The sequence below is a fragment of the Corvus kubaryi genome, unplaced genomic scaffold (assembly GCF_017639235.1).
Source record: "Corvus kubaryi isolate FWS band 111438036 unplaced genomic scaffold, C.kubaryi_AGA036_p1.0 138, whole genome shotgun sequence".
In the NCBI taxonomy this organism is placed as follows: Eukaryota; Metazoa; Chordata; class Aves; order Passeriformes; family Corvidae; genus Corvus; species Corvus kubaryi.
Genome location: NW_024580672.1, coordinates 3,117,871 through 3,143,187, shown reverse-complemented (window position 1 = coordinate 3,143,187; position 25,317 = coordinate 3,117,871). Strand labels below are relative to the sequence as shown.

The following is a 25,317-nucleotide window of genomic DNA, read 5'->3' as shown; positions in this document are numbered from 1 at the left end:
CTTAGGGAGCACAAGTATTAGCTCACTAAGTTTCAGGGGCTTCCTCTTCTCAAAATCATTTGACTTGTAAACTCACTGATACGCTGCATCAAGAAAGGTTAGTTCTCTGTCATAGGCTGACCATCTAACCTGATCATTTATTGATCTAAAACGGTTTTTTAAAATACTATTTTTAATTAAATGGGGGAAAAAATATTTATTCAGTCATGTTAGCTGTATCTGGAGTATGATTTTCTCTGAAGATGGGCAAATAATGTAACAGGAGTGGAGTCAGTTTCAGGTAGAGAAGCATGGAAAATATTCAGTAGAAAATTAATACTTACTTAGAGTATTGAAGCATCTTGAACAGCAGTGCAAAGTAAAAGACTAACACCATTCTCCCTGGTTACAGTAGTGGTCCTGCTATTAAAAGTGGGTTTCTGAGGTATGAGCTCATAAGTTCATTAGAAACAGGAACTTAATGTAAGTATTATTTGGCTCTAAAAAGCTAATAATTAGGGTTATTTCCCCCTCACCCTTGGAATTTGAAGGAAGTACTTATTCAGTACTAATTCAATAATTAATGCAAAACACACAGCTCATTGTATTCAAAGTATTCTACAGGCAGTTATTATTACCCAAATTAATTTAAGTGAAGATATCTCTGTTTAGAGCTTAGCAACTGTCCAGATTTCAACTATATTAATAATTATTAGGATTAGCATAGATCCTGACCCTCATTTATTTGTGTTCAGAAACAAAACCATGTAAGAGTCTTTCTATAATGAAAATTAAAAGACCAAGCAATAACATTAATGTTCTTTAAATAATTAATTTTAGTGTGTGGAAGTGTGAGCAATAAATATTTTATTGTAAACCCTGATGTGGTAATTAATCCAAGCAATTAGGGCCTAATTGCATGCTCATAGTAAATGTTACATTTGCTGTGAAAGACATTTTGTTGGAATTGTGGTTCTGAGGATAGAGTTGCGAGAAGAATGATACTTAAAAGAAATATTTAACACACTCTTAACTTGGTAAGCTGGAAATGGAAAGAAATATATCCTTTATTATGATGCCAATTATTTTTTTAGTTCTTCCGAGCTTTTTATTTCACTATGCACTTAACTCTACGCAGTAGTGGTGCTTGAACATGAAAGTAAATGTAAGGATATGTAGGCTGTTTAAAATCAGCTGGGAAGCACCTTGGGGAGTGGGAGAGGTATTTGGTTTAATAATTATTTACACCTTAATTTGCAAATAGTGGAAGTCCTACTAGTTCATAAAGTTGGTCATTTCTTTAATGCAAAGAGTAAGTCGTCCTGTGAACAGTGTTGGTTTCAGGTGCCCTGGTTGTGCCTTGGGAAAGCCCTATTGCACACCAAATGAATTCAGATCTCCACTGAAGCTTTGGAGCTGCTCCAGAATTTCACTAACATATTGATGGAGTTTGGACCCCTCTTTTTAAACTTTATTTTGGTGGGTGGGTTTTTTCACTCAGCGAAGTTACATATTTTAAATGTACTGTGTACCTGTGTGTTCTATACAGAGCTCAGTTTTGCCCATGGTGAGTCTGCCGTGTTTAAATGAACTCAGTTAAAGGATGAGTTAGTATTTGAATAGTGCTATAAACTTCAGAAATCTTTTGACTTACCACTTGATCATTTCTTTTTTTCTCTACATACCTACCATGCTACATATTTCTGATGATATGATCTTTATTAGTGAAATAATATGCTCTTTCTTTGGGGCTCTTGAAATATGTTCTAACGATGATGGTAATGACTTTGATTAATATTTAATCCCCATGCTGCTATGTTCTTATAAATTACAAGATCTCAAAGGTAGTTGGGGGAGGGAAGAAAGGTTTCTGCTGAAGTATTTCAGTTTTAGAGTGCTTAGGGAGAAACATACCTGTATTTCATTATACCTTGTATCTGCTTTCTAACCTGAATTCAAGTGAAACATTTCATAGCATGACCACATTGTTGACAGGGAAATCTGTAAGACTGACTTATTTTCTCAGGCACTGGACTCATTCTTGTGTTTGTTTATGTGACGTAACTGTTGCATTCCCCTGCATCGCCTGGGGATCCTGACACTGAGGCCACAGGTATAGCAGTATATACTAGTACAGAGCAAGAGCTTGGTGAGACTTTTTTTTTCCTTTTGACACCCAGTCAGCAGTGATTATCTACTGATATACCAATGGTCAGTCATTGTTTCACTCTGAGTGTTTAACCTGTATTCATAAAACAGACCATTGTGCTGCTATAGGCACATTTAATTAAGCAAATACTCCTATTTGTTCTCTTCCTGTTCAAAGCTATTTTAATAAGCAAGAAATAGGCTTGTTTAAAGTATTTGCTTAGAGAGCTTTCAAACTGAGGATTAACTGTCTAGAGAATTAGAAATTCTCTATGCATTTGTAGTTACATAGATTCTCTCAATTTACTAATATACTGTAAATATTATGTACACACCAAACTTGAATGAATTCAACATATGGTTGATGTTTACATAATTTATGAGATGCCACATTATATTAATGGAACTAGCCGTATACAAAAAAGCAAATGTTGCACAATCATCAAGGGCCTAAATTAACCGTACCTTATTCTGTGCTTCCTGAAGTGCTTATTTGCTGGGACAAGGATCCTGGGATTATGCTCAAAATTTTGGCAATTAAGATTGAAAACCAGTTACCTCATTGTTCCAAACATCATCAATAATATTGACGCCAATTTTTAGACTTCTGGATATTGTTTAATAAAACAATAAAAAGGTATGCCCGAATCTACGTTTTGGTCTTAACACAAGGTTATCTTCATATTAATAGATGAGTTAGAGAAACCTAATAAAGAGTTATTTTAGAAGGATGAAGGGTGAAAGAAATGGTTTCTCTCTTTAATCAGCAATTTAACAATTTTTTAAGATGCATGGCTTTCTCAGTACAGATTAAATTGGTTTTTAAGAAAAAAATGTGTGGTAGAGTGGTTCTGGGATACTAGGAGAAATGAAGTGGCTTGCTCTTTATCATAGCTTGCTTGATTTGCAGCTTATATTTTATTGATGGTAATACCCTATACTCTATAATACCTTTCAACACAAAATTTCAGTCATTTTAGTAATGTTAAGTAATTAAACTTCCTACTGGTTCTGCCAATGGAGGTGTATTTATCATTATAACTCTTTTGCAAGTGGGTAAACAGAGTCAAAGGAGGTTGAATTATTAATCAAAGTAATAAAATCTCTGGGCTCCTATGTCCCAGATGACGTTTAGTACTTCCTCCAAAATTTTATTATAAATTCAATATAATTAAATGTATACATCTTATACCTGAGCTTAATAAAGTCATGTCAAAGTATATACTGAGTTTGAGGGAGCATATTTGAGAGGTGTTTTTGCTTTTTCACAGAGGGGCAGACTTCAGGGAACCATGTCAAACAAATTCGTGAGCTCGTTTTTGGCAAGATGAATTAAGATCTTAACTAACTCTGTACTTTTCAGGGAAATAGGACCAAAAGTAGGTATATTACTGCTCTACATTACACCAAAAGTAGGTATATTACTGCTCTCTGGGACATGAGTTACACCTCATTGTTAAAGTTCTCATCTACACACTCTGTAAGTACGTATCTCCTAAGTAAAATCACACAATTACTTTGTCTTAAACGTGGCTTGGAACACCTCCTGGAGAGTGCCAAATTTAATCAATAGTAATCAGAATTGAAAAATATTTAAAAAATAAATTGGTAATATATGCATAAAATAATTGTTTTCTTTTACATGCAGTGCCAGATATTGTAGGTTTTCTGCTACTGATAGATACAAGTATGGCAGCAATGAGAGTTCACTTCAGCAGCAAAGAAGCTGTTCAAGTCTGAAAGCAATCCTCTCCTTCTGACATGTTGGCACCATCATAGAGGAAAATGTCACGGTCAATATAAGCACATTTACTGACAGTTAGGTTTTTTCCTATGTTCCTGAAAACTGTTTGAAACTTGGCTTTTATCGAAAACAGAAACACTGGCCACTCAGAATGATAAAACAATAGTTTATGGCTTAGTCATTTTCCAGTTATAAAGCAATACTTTCATAAAAATAAACAATGCATACAGGAACAAGCCAAAACAATTACTCAGAGAAATTGTTGCATACTTGCTGTCCTTGCTTCCTAATTTAAAACAACTGTCTCCAGTAGGAACTGGACAAAAAACAGCGAGTTTTGTTTCATTAAGTAACTGCTTGCTGATCATTATGAGATAAAATTTAGTCCAAAACTGCAATTGATATTGTCTAGGTACTTTCTAAGTTCCTGAAGTACCTATTACAGGAAGAACAGGAACATAGATTAAAATAACGTTCATGTATTTCACTCATTTACAGACCGAACATTTCCCAAGTGGATAAAGAGTTTCCATCCTTTCTAGAGAAAGTAAAACCCTATGTTAAAGCACAAGCACATCTATTAGTAAAGGTCATGTTGATTATTTTATTTGTGGGGGCTTGTTGATTATTTCTGGAGGGCTTTTTCCCCATACTGTGAGTATTTTAGTATCCGTATGACTATTCTGTTGTAGCTCAGTAAGGAAAATAATTTAACAATACTTTCAAGCAGGAACAGGTTGCAAGTATAAATGCTCAAAACTCAGAGATTCAAGAGGTAAGGTGTCAATAAATCTGCTACCTTGGCAGTCTTGCACATTCCAGGTAATGTGCTCAGATGTTTCACTGTTAAAGGTAGTTTTTAGATTGTTCCCTGCTCTTTTAAACTCACATAAGTACTAAGACAGATGAAGAGCTTTTGCTCTATCATTCCAAGAAGATTCCTTCTGGTTCCTGTTCTGAGGGAAGATGATTTTCATTGCTATGTCTCACAATGAGTGGGACATGGACTGCACCCCATCTGTGCTCAGACAGTTCAGAGACTGGAATACAAAAGTCTTTCAGACTCTTCTGGTTGTAAGAGCACCTGGAAGCCTTGTGTAAGTTCTTCCGTCTGGAGCAGTTACCTAGTGGTTCATTCTCCAGCTCAGGAATTGCCATGTGTTGCAGCCTCACTCTTTCCAAGCTCTGGTATTTTTGCTAGACTGCAACAGATGAGACTGATGGCAGAGCAGAGCTGAGGGATGCTTCTTCTGCCCAAGTGTGTGGCTTGAAGCTCTCTTTGTGTACAGAATATAGGAAACTTAACCAGGTCCAAAAGCTCTGACTTGGTTGTGTCTGTCATGTAATGGAGCAAGTTTTTCTGGCACCTCAGCACTCTCACTCTTTCACTGGAACTGCCAGCACACTTGAAGTTAGATGATTTCTGTAGGGCTTTACTGAATCATGGTATTTTATCAGGACTGTCACTACGTAACTGTCAAGCTTTCTATGTGCCTGAAAAATTCCACTCTTTAGATGGATGAGAGTGTGATGTCGTCATAATTGCATTTTTATGTTAATGCTTGCTATAAAATAATTTTGGATTAAATGATGTGTTCCTTTCCTGTTGGCAGAATATAATTTGTCTTAAATGGCAGCAGACTGTTGTATCTGTTTTCCTGAAAGTTAAATATTTTGATTCGCACTTACAATTTATTGATTTTACATTGTTACCAAATGGCATACCCAAATCAGCTCAGAAATGCCATGGTTCAAAATTCTGTCATTCATATGATAAAGTTATTTTCATGTAATCCACTCTGTGAAAGGGAGTGGCAAGGAGAGTGGAAGAGCTAGAAAGAGAGGGTATATGCATTTTAGGAGGTAGTAGGTTTGAAAGCAATTCTAATTTTTATTATCTCTGTATGTTCTTGAGGCAATATTGCTTCTGTACTATTAAAGAATAATAAATCCCAAATTGGAAGGCTGTTTGTTATTGTCTTGCCCTGCATTTGTTTGGAAATACTCACTTGGGAAAAAAAAAAATCTTGATCCTCATTGTGCAAACATTCTGTGTATGTAATCCAAAGGAATTTGTGAGCACAAATTCAGTGTAAGGCAAGGCTTCTCAGCTTGGACAGAACACCTTATACAGAATTACATTCACCAAAGCCAGAGTTGTGCTAGTTTCATGAGGTCATCTCTTCAACCCTCTCTGTTTCTATGCTGCTGACACTTTTGACACCCTTATTTGCTGCCCTCACATCTGCTACAGCTAGTGCTGTAAGAGCTTAGTGTAGGTCAGAAGAAACCTTTTGGGTCTGTGTGTGATAAAAATGAGAGAGGTGGCTTACAAGACAAATTACCGGTGTGTAAACTCACCAAATCCTTCCACTAATGCTGGTGTCTACAAAAAAAAAAGATTTGAATGTAAAAGACTATCCAATATTCACAGTACCCTGGCATATCTTATAAGGTGCATCAAAGAATTCCTGAATATTGTAAAAGTGAGATTAATATGATATTCTCTATTGACTTTGTCCTCTGCTGTTGTGTGCATCTTATTGAATTTTAAAAGCTCTTAAGTTACAAACAAGTGACTGTATCTCACATAGCCATGTCTCTGCAATACATGAACGTGTTTTTCTTATTTCTTCCTTTTTGTTTTTTTTATCCGACCAGGAAAATGGGGGTTTTTCCCCACCAAAGGGCTGTATTTAAATAAAAGAACTGCTTACAGTGCGTAAGAATGGTATTGCTTTGTGCATGTGTACATATAAACATGCATATACATAATTCAGCCTACCATCCTGTTTTCCTAGTGTGTATTTTGGTTCAGCCTTGCTCTCTGGCATGTGGTACAATGGTACCTTCCTCCTGGCATAGAAAAGACACTCGTTACATTTTGAGCAGCAGAAAATAGTGGCACATCATGAAGCAGTAGCATCTGGTATATTCAGTCTTTAACAGCACACACCAAAGGAATGCTGTCTGCTGCTAATATATCTGATAGCCTTTAATGTTTTATAGGTTTTCCTGGTGTACAGTGTTGCTGCCTTTCACTTTCTGTGACGGCACTGCCCAGTTGTCACATGTCCTTGTATCATAGAATTGTCAAGATTGGAAGAGACCTTTAAGATCATCAAGTCCAACCATCTACCCACCACTACCACTGTGACCACTAAATCACATCACCCAGCACCAGATCCTGATGCCTCTTACGTACCTCCAGGGATGGTGACTACCACACTCCTGGGCAACCTGTTCCAATGCCTGATCATCCTAACAATGAAAAAAAAGATTTCTGATACCTAATCTGAGTCACCCCAGTCTCAGCTTTAGGCCGTTTCCTCTTGTCCTCTGTAGGCACAGTAGAAGAGGCCAGTCCCCACCTCACTGCAGTCTCCTTTCAGGCAGTTGTAGGGAGTGATGAGGTTCTCCCTGGGCCTCCTCTTGAGACCAAATGATCCCAAGTCCCTCACCCATTCTTGTAAGACAGGTTTTCTAGATATTTCTTGAGCCTTGTTGCCCTTCTCTGGACATGCTCCAGTGCCTCAGTGTCCTTTCTGAAGTGACAAGCCCGGAACTAAAAGCAGTACTCAAGGTGTGGCCTCACCAGTGCCTAGTACAGAGGGACAGTCACTACACTGGTCCTGCTGGCCACAGTATTCTTGATACAGGCCAAGGTGCCGTTGGCCTTCTTGGCCACCTGGGCACACGCTGGCTCATACTGAGCTGGCTGTCCACCAGCATCCCCTCCTTCACAAAGATAGATACATACACAGTAATTTCATTTTTCTGTGCAGTGTACATTTCCCAGGAATTTCTGTTTGTTAACTGTCTCATCCTTTGATTACAGGTATTTTCCTCATGGTTGTTTTAAGTACCTTTGGGTTTTGAGGGTAAAAGGAGCCTAAAACTCTCTGAAGTAGTCTAAGGTGTGTAGGTGGGTATAGATTATCTTCTGAGGAGCCTCTTAACCTTCTTGTTAGTGGGAATAGAACTTCCTACTAGTGAAATACAAAGTCTTTTACACCAGTGATACAGGATACATTTATTCTCCCACTCGAAGCTAATGTTGGTGGACAGTTAATTGTTTGAGCAGGTAAGAGTAGTTGGCTTCGGCATTCCTTTGTATATATCTGTCTGGACCAAAAGCAGCGGCAGCTGCAAGAAGCCTGCAGGCTGAGTTTCTAAGGAAGTCACAGAACAACTTTGCTCTGAATCCCAGTGAGATATAAGAAAACCTGTTTGTTTTAGGGGAATTCATTCCTGTACACAACTGTAGCATGCCGCAGTAGGGTGGTCTGTGGCTTGTCTAGTTGTAATTTAAATTTTCGAAGCTGGGTTACTGTGACTGCACTGGGCATAGCTGCTGAAATTCCACTAAAAGTGAGACAAAATTGATTTAAATACTTAAAGAGGGGGTTTGGATTAGGTTTCTTCAAATCCATATCTCTTCAGGTTAAGTTTTGTACATTTTCTCCCTACTTTGTTAATTCCATTGTGTGGATTGTACTGCTACAACTTGTTTTGCAAAGAAAATTTATACTTGGCAAAGAGTTGTCATACACAGAACTCTTAATTTCTAGATGGTTTAATGTCAAACAGTTATTTAAATAAAAATATAAACAAAGCCATGCAAGAATGCAATTAAATGGCAGAAGTGATTTTTAAGAAACCCAGAAGACAGAGCTCTAGCCTTTGAGATTTCCTGGCCTTTACTTTGCAGGATCTGAAAAGCAAGCTTTCCTATCTGTGTCTCAGCACTTTTATGTTGCCTTTCCAAGGTAAAGGGAGTTGGATGCAGGCCTGAGTTAAGATCTCATGGGAATAGTGTTCTGTACCTTAAATTACAATCAGATGTATTTTACTTCAGATTAAGTTTTCAGCCTAAAATTGGTAAGAAGCCTAATTATTTGACCAGGTTACTATTTACATAGACCGGTGTAGAGCAATCTGTCATTCATCCAGAGCTGGCAACACGTTACCCTTGAAAGATTTTTATTGTGTGTTTGGAACAATTTTTTTAAAAATCTATCTCTCTGTTCATTAAATAAAAAACTACAAGATGGTAGAGATTGCTATGGAGATGAGAAGTTATATAAACTTTCATTTTAATTCTTCAGAATGTAAAATTAACAGAGAAGCTTGGATATTTGCAGGCTTCCAGTCGTTCAGGGTACTGATGAGCTCCACTACATGCATAGGATTCTTACGCCCTTTGGACTTTGTCAAATAGCAAATTGTGCCCAGATTTTGAAATCAACCATGTATTTTTTATACTGGAGAGTGTGGAGTAAGGAGAAATAAATAGATATATTCTCAAAGCAGTCTTTAATCTGTAGACTTTCATTATTTTTTTCCATTGAGTAGAATGCCTAAAATGATCCGATAACTGAAGTATGCAGGATGAAAATACAGATATTCTGTGATTCAAAGGCATAATCATATGGATAAAAACTGGGAAATAAGACTGTTTCACTATTACACCTTTTTGGAGTGTCATGGTGGTGGTGTTATCTGTAGGACTGAGATGGTGTTTCATTTGTCAGACCCTCCTCAAAGTTGTTTCTCATTGTGCCTTAGACATTATCTCTGGCCTTAAATTTTGCACTTGCTGCTCATGCTTGAAAATTGCTGTTTTTCACTGAGTTTAGAGAACAGTTAGTAAAATAAGTTTTAGAATTATAAAAACAAAACATGCAAAATTTGTTTAATTAGCGCAAAGTCTAAGCCTTTGTTTAATTAGTAGATTAATGAAGCTGTAGGGGATCTTTACATGGCTCCTGGAACACGTGTGGTTGGGGTAACCATCTGCAATGCTAAATTCAAATTGGCAGCCTTGTTCTTCATAGAGTCTAAATCAGCATTCACAATTTAGTAGACAAGTAGTGATTTGTGGAAGTTGATACTTTAATGTTGATGTTCTGAGTAAAGAAAAGTACTTCTGGGAGAGGGGGGCAAATAAAATACTTGTGTGGAAACATGAAAACCCCTAGGTTTTCTTCTGCAAAACAGTAGCAAGTGCTACAAAGTCAGCATATTCAAGTCCTTTATTGTAAACAAGGTACTAATGTTTAAGGTAGGAGATCTCATTAGTCTCCTAGCTGTGTATAGAGCCATCATACTGGACTTCAGAATTAAGCAGCACAGTCTGATTGACTCTAGTACTATAAAGTAGCATGTAGAATTATAATACATCACGTTTTAAAATATGAACATTAGTCTCAGCTGCCATGGGAAAGTGTACTCCATGGAATGCAGATGTAGGGAGTTATATTTCATTTTGAAAGGCTGTGATTCTAGGCATATGCAGATGCTTTGTCACCTCTCTAATACCTTAATGGAAAGGCAGTATTTCCCAGAAGTTTTTATCTGTGCATGTGTATGACAAATGTGGGTTGGGAGAGACTTTACAGAAATAGCATGCTTCATGTGGTACCTAATACAAAATTAGTAACATACATTGATTTGTTTTGATGCTTGCAGGGATTCTTCCTGACAGTGTCACCAGAAGCAGTATTAAAAGTGGCTGCTCAGGCTTCTGCCAGCAACAAGATCTTCAGCTTGAATCTTTCTGCACCATTTATAAGCCAATTCTACAAAGAGCCTATGATGAAAGTCATGCCTTATGTGGATGTTCTTTTTGGAAATGAAACGGTGAGTCTTAAGAAAATAGTGGAAGTATTTGTATCTCTTGCACGTAAGTGTTTGTGTCTCAGAGCCTGCTTCCCCAGGACATAGCCTCAAGCTGGGCCCGGGGAGGATCAGGTTGGATATCAGGAAGAATTTCTTCACTGAAAGGGTTGTCAAGCATTGAAATGAACTGCCCAGGGAGGTGGTGGACTCACCATCCCTGGAGGTGTTCAAGAAAAGAGTGGATGTGGCACTTAGTGCTGCAGGTCTAGTTGATGGGGTTATGATCAGTCAAAGGTTAGACTTGATGGTCTTGAAGGTCTTTTACAACCTTGATGATTTTGTGATTCATGGTGCTCCTTTTTCTTTAGAGGGAATCTGACCATGTGAGGTGTCACTAGAATGCTAAATCTGTGGTCACTGGACTGGGATATTTCAGTAGATGCCAAAGATGTCACTTGACCTGTTAGAGGTTTACAACTTGCTCATTCTGGTAGGAAATAACCAGCACATTGGTGCTTTGTAATAACTGTCCATGTGCATAATGTCCTCACCCTGAATTTAACTCTGCTGGAAGAAAACATATAAAGGGCTACCACTGAGCTTCTGTAACTTGATTCTGTACCCATAGTGCTGCTATCAATAGCATTTTCTGTGATGAAGATGACTCTCTGGGGAGAAGTGGGAGGAGAAAACTAAGAAATAGAGGGTTGGTTTAAAAGGTTCTCATTGATTTTATGGAAGATGTTCTGGCAGTCCATCAAAGGAAGGCTTATCTTTGCTATATAAGTTGGCAAACGGATTGCATGAAATTCTGCCTGGAAGTCCATATTAATAGACCAAATTAATTCAGATTTCACTCATCATAGTGCTAGCACTTTTTGATTTTTTTTTTCACTTTAAATAGTGTTCTTAAGTATTTATTAGTTTCTCAGCAGGAAAAGGTTGAAAAAAGCTTTGAAATGTGTGACACACCTAAATGAAATGTGGGTTTGTCACTCGCGATAACTACATGAGTACAGGAAAATGATGGACAAGCAACTTACTCCTGTCAGTGGTTATTCCTGATTGTGACACAGGGACTGGCACCAACACAAGTCAGTTTTTAAGCTATTGTCCATATGTCCACATAGGGGCTAGCATTGATATAAGAATTTAAAAAAATTAAAAATACTTACTTTTAAACCAAAGGAAATTGCAGTGTTTTTAAATGCAGTGGGCTAAGGGAAACCTTTTTAACTAAAGTTAACTATACAGAAAAAACATTTTTTAGACATGTTCTTGCTATTTCCAGCTGTTACTTTTGTACATCTTTCTTGATACAGTCCTCACAAAAATGGTACTGAATATTTTTATTTAATAGTAGTATAATCTTGACACAAAAAATCCTGTGAGATTTCACAAATTGAATAATACCAAATCGAGTCAATTTTGGAGTAGAAGGGCTTCACAGAGACTTCTGGGATTAAAACCTGTAGGTCTTTTATATAACTATTTCTCCACTGACCTATTAGGATAATTCAGATCACAGTGGTTCATTAGGTGCTATTTTTCATAGGTTGTTACTTTCTGTATATTTGTGTATTTTATAAGCAGTAGCCCATGATACCACTGACAGTCCCATTTCAGAAATTTTATTCAAACTGTGTTAATTTCCTGTGTCATTTCAGCTTGTTATGGTATTATTCACCTGCTGTCAAAAAATACTGTGTGGTGCTCTTGTATTTGTTGAAGTTGAAAGACTCCCTACATTTTCTGTATATAATTTCTGAAGCATTTTAGTGTCTTTCAGGGTAAAAGATACTATTTAAACTGAAGTAATCATCCTTAAACTTGGCGATGCAATATATATAAATACTTCTGAGTACCATCTTCTTTGTTACTTACACTAATCATGAAACCCTGGTCATTGTTTAGTCTCTGCTTGCTGCTACATAAGCTGGCTGCTGCTGCTTAGGAGTTGTCGAAATGCTGCTTGCAATGGTTTATTCTCTTTCTGTGTGACTTGAAACCATGCTTTTGGCATGATGTACTTCTAGTTTTGAGTAGCTTCTGTGTCTTCTCATCGTCAGCATTCCTACTCTCTGCATATGGTTTTTGATAAAAAGTAGTTGCAAAACTTGAAAGCTCAGTCTGATATATTCTGCCTTCTAGTAGCATCTGCCCTTGGTTTTGGTGCTTTTTCTTTCCTCCCATATTAATTTCTGTCACATTCAGGATTTTTTTGTGTGTTTTTGTCTTGATGGGTCATGAACCACTTCAGCTAGCCAACACAAATTTTTGTCCATTTAGTGTGATTTTCACTTGCTTTTTGCTACATTTTCCATCAGTGTAAGTTCATAAGTTAGCAAATAAGCAAGGCATACTAAGTGGTGTGGTTGTTACTTCATTAGTACCAACAATACTCTTAGACACAATTTTATTCTTCCCTATATTTATCTTCACATTATAGTCCAATAAAATTCTATTGTTAAGCACTGAGCTGTTTTATTTTTTGAGTAATACAAAAACATCCAAGTGCAGCAAAATTCCAAATTGCTGCCATTCCTAAACTAAAAACAATTGGCAAAGTGATTTTAAATTACATCTTCTACTTAAAAATTTACATCTGAATGGAGATTGGTTATTTCAAGTTTCAGCCAGATGGTAATTAAAATGGGCAAGTTATAAACCTCTCAGAATAAATATTCTAGTTTTGAATGTAAATGCCAGCATACTCTTAACTGCAGTTTGCATACTGAATGCTGTGGTAACAACTCAGTATATGTATCAATTTCAGCATTAACTCAGTGACCACTGGTGTTTTGATAATTTATTTGAATCTCATTTATAACCTACCTAAACATCTTGTCTTGAATTTTTTTTATTTATTAATGGTACTTCATATAATAAATTTAATACAGAACATTCAGAAAAGGAATAATGATATGGTCATTGCAGCTAACCAAGTAGGGCCATTCTGCAGTCATTATCTAGCAATACATGACTGAAGAACTTGATTATTGTCATTGCTTTTAATTTTTATTAAATTAAGGTTTTTTTAATAGTGTCATTTTGCAAATGGTTCTTAGCAGTAATACCTTCCAAGCTACCATAGTCACTGGATAATTAACCTGCCAGGATTAAGCACACTCTACTTTGCCTCAGGATGCTTAACTCTCAAATAAGGTCAATTATCTCCTGATGATAACTGCTTTGTCACAAGTTGCTGCTTAATTCAGCGGTAAAAGCTCACCTTAGAATACGTATTTTACAACTCAGAGTAACTTTCTGTAACAGAATGGTCAAAAGAGTGAAAGCTTGGAAAGTGACATCTTTACACAGAGTTGTAAAAAGTTTCTTGACAGCAATTATTCTAGGCAAGTAAAGGAGACTAAATTTGTATGTACCTCTTCCCATTTTCACAGTTAGGGCTAAATTTTGATGTGCCTGAAATACTTGACCTGTCGAAGTCAATAGTAGGCACAGGAATGTGAATTCAATTTCCAGTGTCCCCAAAAGTTGTGGGTTACAATGGCATCTCCTCAGGGAAGGAACTACCTTTGGGGGATCGGTCTGTGTGTTTTTGCAGGTGCAGCTGGATAGCGGTTTCTTAAGAACTTAAGGGACGCTCTAAGGCTTTCACATGATTGATCTTTGCATATGGCACCAGTTCATGACTTGAAGGACTATTTGTTGATATTGATGTGATAAAGATCTTCTGGGTTCTCTTGCTATGTGTAGGCAGGGCATCACTGAAAAATTTTAGAGTTTAGAAACTTCGGAGTTACGGACACATTTTGCTCCTCATCTAGTGCTTTACAAAAAAACCCCTAAGACAATGATATAACTTGTAGTATTCAGTGTACAGCGATCAGTAGAAGTTGAGGAGGTTATGTGGAAGAGAAATTGTGAATTTTTTTAAAGTACCAAATAATAAAGAAAACTAAGATAACAATTAATTTTAGAAAATTTATCCTCTTCCTCTCTAGTGTAAAGAGCTGTTACTTCTAAACACCCAGTCTCTGAACAAATTAATTACAGGATTATAATCTGAAGTTTTGCAAAGACAGAGCATCTGTGAGCTCATTGGGAATTTGCTGCTGATGTGACAGCAAATGTGCTGAAAAGAAAGCAGGTTGTGTGCAAGACTTGTACATTTTAAGAAGCAATGACAATAGTTTTAGTGGTGGCTCTGGAGTTAGAAATCTTGAGCTTTAAAGAGGTGAGTCCCTTTGAATGGAATAAGATATCAAATGGGTCCTGTCATCATTTCCTCTTCACAATTATACTGGAATGGTACATTGTGCCTCCTTTATTTAAAATATTTTCAAGTGAGGTATCAAATACTAACAGAAAGATCCCTACAAATGCAGGTGGTTTGGACAACAACCTTTAATACCCTTTTTAAGCCCTTATAAAAGCAAGTCTCTTCAATGACATAGAAAACTCTCTTTAATGGCAAGGTAATACAGTAAATATAAAACTGAGGGTTTGGTGGGATTTTGGCGAGATTAGCATGCTTCTGATTTCTAACTTGCAGGCAGTCTGTAGTTTTGTGCTTTTATTTTAACTGAAGGAGTGAAAGGAAATACTGCTAAGTTTTCTGGCATAAACTGTGTTCCGCACACTAGTATTTATACCTAAATGACAGTTTCCAAACAAATTTGTCTATTCCATTGCTGTAAACTCTCAGTCCACATAGCTTGATGTATTACATTAAGATACGACACTGAGAACAACCTTCAGTTCCACCTGCAAATTTCCTCTGCTGCATTATCACCTGGGATCATATTGATACCTGGAGGCTCAGGAATCTGCCCACAACCTGCAAGAATCTTGAATGAGGCATAATCACTTTTGTAAGATAAATGAGCCTCATGGTGATTCTTTTCAAGCTAGTATGTATTCATAATGGCTTAACTGAATTAATCTGAATTTAGGCAGTACAATTCCTACTGTTTCTAGACTTAATAGATAGCTTTCCACAGCCACAAGTGTCCTTTCACACTGGTGAGTTGTCTGATTTTGAGGAAACAATTAAGAAGTAGGAGTCAGGAGAAAATCAGGTGGCAGATGTAATTTGATGTGTGGAAGAAGGGAAATACAGCTTGACTTTCACTAAATAATGAAAGGGAGACCAACATTTCAGTCTGTTCTTCAGGATCAGATGGGACCAAGAAGTAAGGAACATGGCAAAGGATGGCTGGTCATGCCATAAATATCATTAAGTTGATGTTTCTATTTGAAGTGCTTTCAAGTAAGCGTTTACAATTTTTTGAATGTTTGAAATTATTATTGTAAAGCAAATAATAGATGGTATTTGAAACTGAGTATCTTCAAGAGGCTAGTACTGCTAACTTGTATGTATGTTATGTAAAGAGCCCTTAAGAAATGTTTTCTTTTTATCTTACTGGACCTGGTCTGTATTGAGAGGTTGTTTTCAGTCAGTGGTTGGTTGTAAGCTACCATCCTTTAGCTTCTTCATCTCCATTCACTTGGAATTAAACTTTCAGAAACATGAATCATCTTAAATGACATTAAGTTGGGTGCTAGTGTATTGCATTTCAGTTTATATACTGGTATTTTCTCTTTCATTGTGTTCTCAGAAGTTCTCAGATACTTGCCCCACAGGTGAGGGTAATTATCTTCAGTTCCTGGGCTGGGTGAGAGACTGAGGTTTGCACAGTTCCCTACAGGGAGTCTGTGGTTCAGTTAAAAATCATAGTCAGGTATTCTGACCCAGTTTATTAAATACACATGGGAAAAAATTTTGTAAGGAGACATCTCATCTTCCTTTCTATTTTAACAGGTAGAGGTTTTTAAGGTCAGCTGCTGCTGGTGTTTGCTTTTCTAAACTGCAGTAAACAGATAGTATTTCTTTTTATAAATCCTACATTTAAGATTTCTGCAAAGTCTTTGAAGGGAGCCTGGGAATTAAAAATTGTAATTCCGAATGGAGGAAAAATAAATAGTATTTTTCTTTGATGTCTTTGTAGAGTTTTAATGCCTATTTCCTGTCGTAGGTGTTGTGTTTTCAATTATAGGACAGCTATGGTGTTGTAATATGCCCCTTAATTCATAGAATTAACTTTCTCAGTAGTGAAATATCTAATAAATTGTAGCCATCTGAAAAATGAGAGGGTTTCTAGCACAAGGGACGTTGATAATGTCAGTGGCATGTTGTAAAGATGTGCTGTGGGAAGGATGCTGAAACAGCCCAAGGCTATTTCAGCTGCAGACACTGAATCTGCTGCTTCTTCTCTCCTCTCTTTTTTTTTTCCCCTTTTTTTCCCTCCCATGTGAACTGCAGTGGCTCTCTAAGATAAAATGCTTTTAAATCATTTCCCAACCTTGCAGCCGTTTTTGATAAAAGCCCTGTTATCTGAAATGATATGAATCACTGTGGAGTTAACCATACCTTTTACAACAACATGTTTTGTTGTGATTCATTCTGTCTCAATTAATCATCTTATTTATCTACATTGTCTCAGCTGCTGCACTGAAATTCATGAGTAATAAGCAAGTAATTATTTTAGGATAGTTTACCTAGTACATTATGAATGAAAGGAAAATTGAGAGCCAAGTATTTAAATTTATATTTAGTGCTGCTTTCAGCTAATGTCTAGCTATTTAAGCAATTTAGGAACCCTATCTCAAAAAATGTCTTTCTTGTTTCCTGTTATGGAAAACAAGCAGGTATTTAGAAGCAAAGCTTATACTTTCCAACAGACTTCACTTCTTAAAACTAAAAATATTTTCTGGTAGGCTCTCAGAATGCTTAGGGATATTTATCCTTCCTTGTGCTATGCAGTGTTGAGATACTTTTAAGACTGTGAATACTGGAGTGTGTGCAGCACAAGACAGAACATGTCCTGTCAGAGAGGAAGGCAGATTCCACCGTATTTCAGCAGCTTGTGTTTTACTGACGATGATTGATAACCCTTTTCACTTTGTAGCACTTCCCAGAGCATCTCATAACACTTCATAAACATTAAAGCTCAGAATAAACCAATAAGGTAGGTGTGTAGTCTTGACTGTTTTACAGGTGGGCAATTGAAAGGTTATTTGCACAAGGTCATACAGCAAGAGCAGAGTCAGGAACAAGCAAAATTGAGTTCTAACTTTTTTCTTCAGTTAAGTGTCCTGAAATGTTGTCAGCTGCTGAATTACATTTTGGACAAAACTCACCTGTCTGGAGGAAAAGACCTGCAGAACCTGGCTTTCAGTTTTCAGTGTAATATGAACATATGTCTCTGAAAGCCTTTTAAAGGTGAACTACATATGCCTTTTAATAATCAGATCACGAGGGCAAAAAATGTATAATATATAATATCTAATATATAATTTAAGAACTGCAAAAATAAGAGTATTAATAAAATTGAGTTACACAGTTGTTACAAACAAGAAGAATAGAGGCAGAAATGTTCACAAAAACTTCATTAAATCAGTGTAAATTCAGAACTTTTAAATTTCACAGAGATATTTGCAGATAACAATGTAGGTGAAAAATATGTTACAGTAAAGCTTTGTTTCCCAATCCAGCTAAGGTTAATTCAGTGCCTCCACATTTCAAGCCCTGTTTGGGGCAGATGTAGCCAGTTTCTGATTCAGTGTATTGTTAGGTTCTGCTAAAGCCTCTTACGCCAACACATGCTGGGTATTCTCCCCCTGTCACAGAAAGTCCTTACAGTGGATTGTAAGGCTGCAGTGCCATGTTATCCCCATGGATAGCATCTAAGTGTGAGCTGATGCAGACCTCTCTCACCTGCCCTTATCACATGATGTCATCTGCTCCCTTTACTCAGATTTAGCGATTTTACATCCATAGCAAGAGTGAGTTCTGTGGATCAGACTGCTGTTAATCACTGAGCTGGTCCAGCTTTCTCAAGCAACACAATCGCTAGATCTGATTAGATGAGAGGGTAATGCATGGTGGTACAAACGACTTTGGAAGAGAAAGCCTGATAACCTCTCTGTTTCATCAGATATAAGCAGCCAATCTGTTAAGGTCTCCCAGGCAATTCAGCAAAGAAACACAGTCATTGACTGACTTAAATGTTATTGTGCATGGATAAGTTGTATATTAGCTGTGACTGTTCTTGGACAGAGGTTTTTATAAAAAAGAGACAGGTTTTACCTGAAAAGTGTGTATTGATGCTTCCTGTGCTTATAAATTTGAGTCTGAACAAAGGGTTCTTGAAAGGGGAGAAAAGGGAAGGATAGTAATGGAGACAGTAGTAAGTCCATGGTGATGTTCAAAATCTTGAAAACATGGTTTGGGGATTTTGGAATAGAATTGGCAATATCTTTATTATGTTAACCTATTTTTCTGTACTATTACATAGCACTAGTTTTTCAAAACTGCAGTTTCAGCCTTGTTCTTTTTCTCATGTTATCTTTCTCTGTCAACACCTTCCTTCACTCTGTTTATATAGCTCATATAATATTTTTATTCCCTCAAGAGAATTTCACATCTCATTATAAATCTATTAGCTAGTTTCATTTTTCTGGCTTTCTTCAACAAAGAGCAAAAATAGGCATTTGAACCCTTTCTTCTTTCCAATTAGCTATATAATCTTCTGTTACCAGGATTCCTACTGTACATTTTTATAAGAATAAATTTAATCCACTGATGTTTCCTTAAGAGTATTGAAAAGTTGCTATGTATAAGTAAATTAATGCCTTCGTGCACTGACATACACATTGAGGGTATTTAGAAGGGACTTAGGCTAAACTATTGTGGAATAAAACCTGTATTTTATTTTTGAATTAAAATGTAGAGTTAAGAAAATGACATTAAATGGAAAGCTAATCATGCACTGTACTATGAAACATATGCAGTGGGGCATAACTATATGTAAGGGTTGCAAAAATATTTTGCTAATTTTTAAATTTTTTTCAGGGTTTTCCTCAAAGAAGGAAATAAGCTTGTAAAAGAAGTAGAAAAAAAATATGATTGCAGCATACCTAAATTATTTGAAAGCTAGATAAAAGCATCCATGGTTTTCCCAAAGGCATTAATTGATCTCTAAAACCTTGCCTTATTTATAAACTTAAGCCACCCCATTTATAACAGCCTTTGGGTGATAACTCCGCAGCCACATCAAAGTGTCTCCTTAAGCTATGTTTTCAGGTTTAGTGGTCATATTATGACTTAAAATACCATTTGTTTAAGTACTGACCTCCCAGGGAAGCAATGTGGAGAAATTGCTTTGCTCTCTAAGTTTTTGTTCTAAGTTCACAGAACTTATCCCTCCTAGTCATTACATTTGATTTTTTTTTTAGTTCTCCAGAGAAATGATCCATTAAACCTGTACTTTAGTAAAACTAATGCTAATCCATATGTGATAAGTAACATTGTCAAAGTGTTGCTCATTAAGTCCTTGGGCCCTTCTTGGACTCCTCATATTCTGTGTCAAAACCAGCAACATATGCAATCACATTAGGGAAACAAGCATCCACGAGTCAGTTTGCTTTCCATGCTGAAGTGGTTACCAGGTGCAGGAGCTTCCCTCTAAAGGACAGAATTGTAGCAGTCTAATGACTGGGACAACAGATATTTTGAAATGCATAAACCTGTCTATTTGTTGGTTACATCTCTAGCTGTGTAGAGGGGAGCCCCTCCTCTGAACTTTAAATCCTACGAACAGTTGTGTCCATCATCACCCATCATATTCACTTCATGTTATTTGAAGGCTGTAATTTCACAAGTAGAAAGTTTCTTTCTCCACCCACAGCTAAGGAGAAGGACTTCCTCTCCACCCTTACAAAGGAACTGGCCATCAACATCTGCTTCTGGTCCCAGCCTTTGAGCTAGGCCACAGCTGGGCTGGGCTTTGAATAAACAAAAACCTTTAGCACTGGAGAAACTCATGTGAAGGCAATGGCAAAGTGGTACACATTCCAGTTGCTTCTCTTTGTCTGTGGCTGTCCTTCTGAAGGATTCTATTTTTGAAAATCTGAGAGACCAAGCTATGGACAGTATTTTTGATCCCTGGCAGGTAAGCGGCCTCACAGAATTAGGTTCTCTTTAGGATCTCTTTTAATAAAGTGTGTTTCTGGTCTGGAATTCCTCTGAGAGACCAGGGCATGTTTATCTTGTCTGTCAGATTGTTGACCTCTCCAGGTTGTGCAACACACTTTTTTAAATAAAAAAAGAACTGGAATTTTCATGAGAAATGGGGCTGTAGCCATAAAATGTGTTGTTGGGGCAGTCCTGATTTCTCTGTAAGGAAAAATCTCTCTTTCCCTGCAACTGGAAAAATACCTGAAATTTCATGGAATTGCAGCTATCCTTTACCATCAGTTTATCCAGTTTTTCTTAACTTTTTTTGAAGTGTGGATGGGCAGTCAGATGGTCTTAACACACAATATTTTGCTATATGTGTTATTTTGGAGCAGCTATGATTAACATGTCTTTTTCCCCTTGTTGGAAATTCTACTAGAGCAGGAGAGATACATCTGTGAGTGGTCTTGGATACATACCAGTTCCAGATAAATGGATCAGTCAATTTAAATTCTGCATATATAGTTGCCAAACACTATGCATTTGATTTGAACATCAAAGTAAATGCCAGATTTGGATGGAGCTGCATCTTGGTATATGTGAATTACAGTAATGAGTCAAACTACTGAATCTCACTGCTCAAAAAAGAACACTCATCATCTGGAACCAAATTCCTTTCTTCTAGAATCTAAACTCATGAAAAGAACTGAAGAAGTAAATAGCCTTATGCTGCCAGTTGTAACCTGTCTCTGAGGAAGCGTTACCTGAGGGAGTGGGTGGACACACTTAGGAGCATACTGAAGTGTAGAATGGTGGGAGGTGGACCCATTATGTAGACCCCATGAAAACCCTAAGTTTCAGGAGTCCATATTAACACTACTTGCAATGAGTTTCTTTGATACTTCAAACAAGAACTCTGTGTCCCAGGATGACTGGTGCATGTATATATTTGAGGTAGAACAAGCTAAAATCAAGATCAGTGTTAAGTGTGCTAACATCATCTTCGGCATTCTTGGGATAATTTTTAAGTTTGCAAGGAAGTAACAACATAACTTGTCCCAAAGTTACCTTTTCATTTATGGTAAAGATACCGAGTATTTTAGGGGAGGGTCTTTATTGTAACAGACTTTGGTCAAGCCATACCAATTCATTTTGTACCTCTTCCATTGGAGTTGGGTGTTTTAGGAACTTAAATGTCAATTACCACTTTTTAACCATGCTTCACCTCTGCTATTCTTTAACAACAGTTTCTCTTTATTGTTCCTTGACTTGGCAAAATGCACTGTGTAAAATATTGCAACATAAATTAACAGAAGTTAGTTACTTTGGAGGGCATTTGCGTAGATTTAGTGAGAAGAGAGTAGGTAATAGATTACTGAGCAATGTTATGAGACCAGGAAAATGCTTAATTCAGGAGTAAGCTATACAGACATTCTGTCTTGTGGATGTTGTTCAAGATAACAACTTTTAGAACAGTGTCTCATGTAATGAAACACAAAGCAAACCCCCTAATTTTCTTATTTTAGAAGCTTGTACATTCAATGATATTATAATGATTTTGAGTGTTAGGTGGATGGAGAGAATTGGGTAACTTATATAATATGTAGAAAGGTTCCAAATGATTTTTTAAAATTAGAATTGAAAAATGTTTTCAGTGCTACTTCTTCTTCATTTTTAATAAGATCTTCTGCAATAAATCCTTGTTCAGGATTTTGAGTTAGAAAAATTATTCTTCATGTAGATAAAATTCACAAAAGGAGATTTGAAATATACCCAATTCATCCTGAAAACTATTTGAAATGTGACTAATTTTGTCTCTGCTAAGCTAACCAAACCCTGTTACTAATTTAAATCAACATCAGAGTGAGTTGCAATGCTTACCTTTTCATAACATTTCCTTAACTTCTTCTTTTTTCTTGTATATTTCTTGCAATTCATTTTTCTGGAATCAAGCACATCATACCCAGCCACAGCCTGGGGTGCAAATTTTGTACAACTCTGCAGTGTTTTCCTATTTCAGTTCCACATTTTCAAACACTTGTGTGGATCTTATGTTGCCTGTCTCAGCTATGAGGAAAGTATAACAAGGTCTTTGGTAGTCTTATTGGTGAGTACTGAGTTACTGCTGTCTCCCAAGAGCCAACTTCTGTTCTCTGAACTACCCCAAGTACCCATCTTGCTGTAATAAACCAACCTGTGAAAACCTTTTCCGTGTTCCTGCTCCCAATAAGCTCTGCAAATATGAAATGTCTCCTTCCTATTATACTGGCTAGAGCCATAAGGCATGCAGTGCTCAGGCCTGCATCAGTGCCCTTGATCCGTGGCTGACTGCAAATGGAAGATTGACAGTGTCATCCAGGGGAGATGCCCAGCTTGCCAGCATGGCACACACAACTTATTGCCTGCCTGTGAAGGCGTCCAGGATATTAAGCCTTACAAAGGAGTTTGCCATTTATCAGTAAGCCATCAGGAGATAACCTTAGAAGATTTCTAAAACATTTTCCCCTGAGCCTCATACAACTTCCTGACTTTGCAGAGAAAGGCCCATGAAAAATTGTATCAATAAAATCTTTACATTCTCTAAAATCTGAAACATATAATATACAGACCAGATGATGGGTTGGCATGTAAAAATGGGGTTCGTGGATCCTTTGCTAAGGCATCTTGCATTACTATCTTGCAAACTGACTATCATCATGTGTTCTTTTTTTCTTGCCTATCTCCTATCCTTATTATTACAGCAATTAACTTTATAGGTAGTGTTTGGAGTTCTAGACACTGTGCAAAACAGAGAGGCATGTCTTGTCCTGGGAAACTTACATTTTAAACAGAGATAACAAACAAAAGACTGGAGAAGTAATGACCAGAGAGATGTGAAATGTCATAGCAGTGATGATGCACTTGTTCAGTGCCATTACAAAATGTAGCTGAGGTTTTTTCTCCATCATCTCATATATCAATTTTTAAAAGAAATGCAGTGAATGGAAAAGAAAAGAAGTAATTATGGTCTGTGCTAAGGCTAGATATACAGGTCCCTTCACTATGGTTTTTTTAGGAATTCTTTTCGATGTGTTTTTTTTTGTTTGCTTTCAGTCTTAAATGTCATGCAGGATTAAAGCAGTTCATGATCAGTTAAAATTTCAAATATTTAAGACAGCAGTATTTAAGATTAACTGTTTTCCATTTACTGACTGTTACTTGGAACCAAAAGAATCTTGTATTTTTGTAAGCATAGTAAGCTACACTGTTTTTCTTTAAACTTTAGGGTATGAATTATATTCCTATAATGACAGCTGCAGGGTGGAATGTTTTAACACACTGGAGTGAGATATATCTTGGACACATTCTTGGTACCTTAAGTTCAACATGCTCCATATGGTGCCACTGAGCCAGTGATTTTGAAGAAAACAGTTAAAGACTGCTGAAACAGCGTAAAATACAAATTAGTCTTTGCTATATAAGAAAAAAAATTCACTGTCAATCTTTTCAGCTTTTTGCATGAATACTTCCAGCAACTTTTAGTAGTAGTCCCCATGTTTTAAAACAACTGTTGAATTCTAGCAGAACAGAGTGAAAGCTTGTGAGCTAAGAATACATTAACTGAATTATGCCTAACTCTTACGCAAGGGAGCAAAGAGAAAGGAGATTGGGCTTCCCTGCATTTCCACATTAGTTTTTAATGTGATGGCAGGGATTGTGTGATGCAAGATTTGTGAGAAATAGGTGGCTCTTTGTTAACTTGGTCCTGTCAGCACAAGAGCACCATGAAGGAGCTGTGTGTCAGGGAGGTGTCTCAGTCCTACTGTTGAATACTAATGATAGGGTATCCTGTAGTAAAACTACAGAATAACTATTGTTATTACTAACTATTTTGGTGTTTGGAGAAGTAAATTAGCTGGGAATTATGTTTTCAGAACATTGGACTTTTTTCATATATTTTCATTCATTTCATATTTCAAGGCAAGCAGGAGTTAATGTATGAGTAACTTGCTTGTCTATCTTTTATCTTAATGTAGTTGAATTTTTTTCATTATCAGCCTAACCCTGGGTTTTCTGAGTTTATATTCAAGCTGTGGATTTCAAAATTCTTACAGCATACTTGCAGTTCTTAATACTGAAGTTATCAGTTCATCCTGGATTATTGTTATTGTAATTATTATTATTAATAGTATTGTTGTTATCATCATCATCATCATTGTGGCTTTTTAAAAGCATCGTACATGGACTCCAAATAAAAGACTAAGGACTACATATCAATGCAAAAATTTTATTCTTCTCAATTAGTACCAACCTTAAATTGTTTTTTATTGGTGTTGACTCATAAGAGCAGGTTTCCAAATGTAACAGAGCATAAGACAAACGGCCACAGTGCACCAGTCTGTTAACCTATACTTGTGTACCTTCTCTACAGAACAGCACAATGATGTGAGAGCACTACTGGTGAATGAAGCCTTTGAGGAGGTGCTTTGCAGCTATATTAATGTGAAGTTGCACATTACAGCCTGAGCTGATCTAGGAATTTACTGCTGGAGGAAGATGGAGATTTTGCTCCCTGTTGTCCCTTTTTGGACTTGTAGCTTCTGTCTCAGGTTCTCTTTGTACAGTGTAGCTAAGGCAGCAGAGACATGGGGGATATTTTAAAGAAAGGAGGATGTGGCCACATGATTTCTTTTGATTAGGGTTGTAATTAATTAGAGATGTTCCATCTAAAAGTATGAAACCAAACAACTGTCCTTGAGCTTCTTTCTCAGCTAAATTGTTGCAGTCTATAAAATCATGAGGTAAGGACTGATAGGTAACTACCATTTTAGTGATCCCATGTTAGAGCTACCTGCACTGC

The 25,317-nt window shown here is 36.8% G+C and overlaps 1 protein-coding gene across 1 annotated transcript in view; it reads left to right on the top strand.

Annotated features, from left to right (window-relative positions):
* The window catches only part of ADK (adenosine kinase), a 263,888-nt gene that overhangs the window by 173,813 nt on the left and 64,758 nt on the right, over positions 1-25,317 (top strand). The window contains exon 7 of the mRNA XM_042018632.1: positions 10,343-10,513. Within this exon, the coding sequence (XP_041874566.1) occupies positions 10,343-10,513 (171 nt within the window). The remainder of the gene's footprint in view (positions 1-10,342; positions 10,514-25,317) is intronic.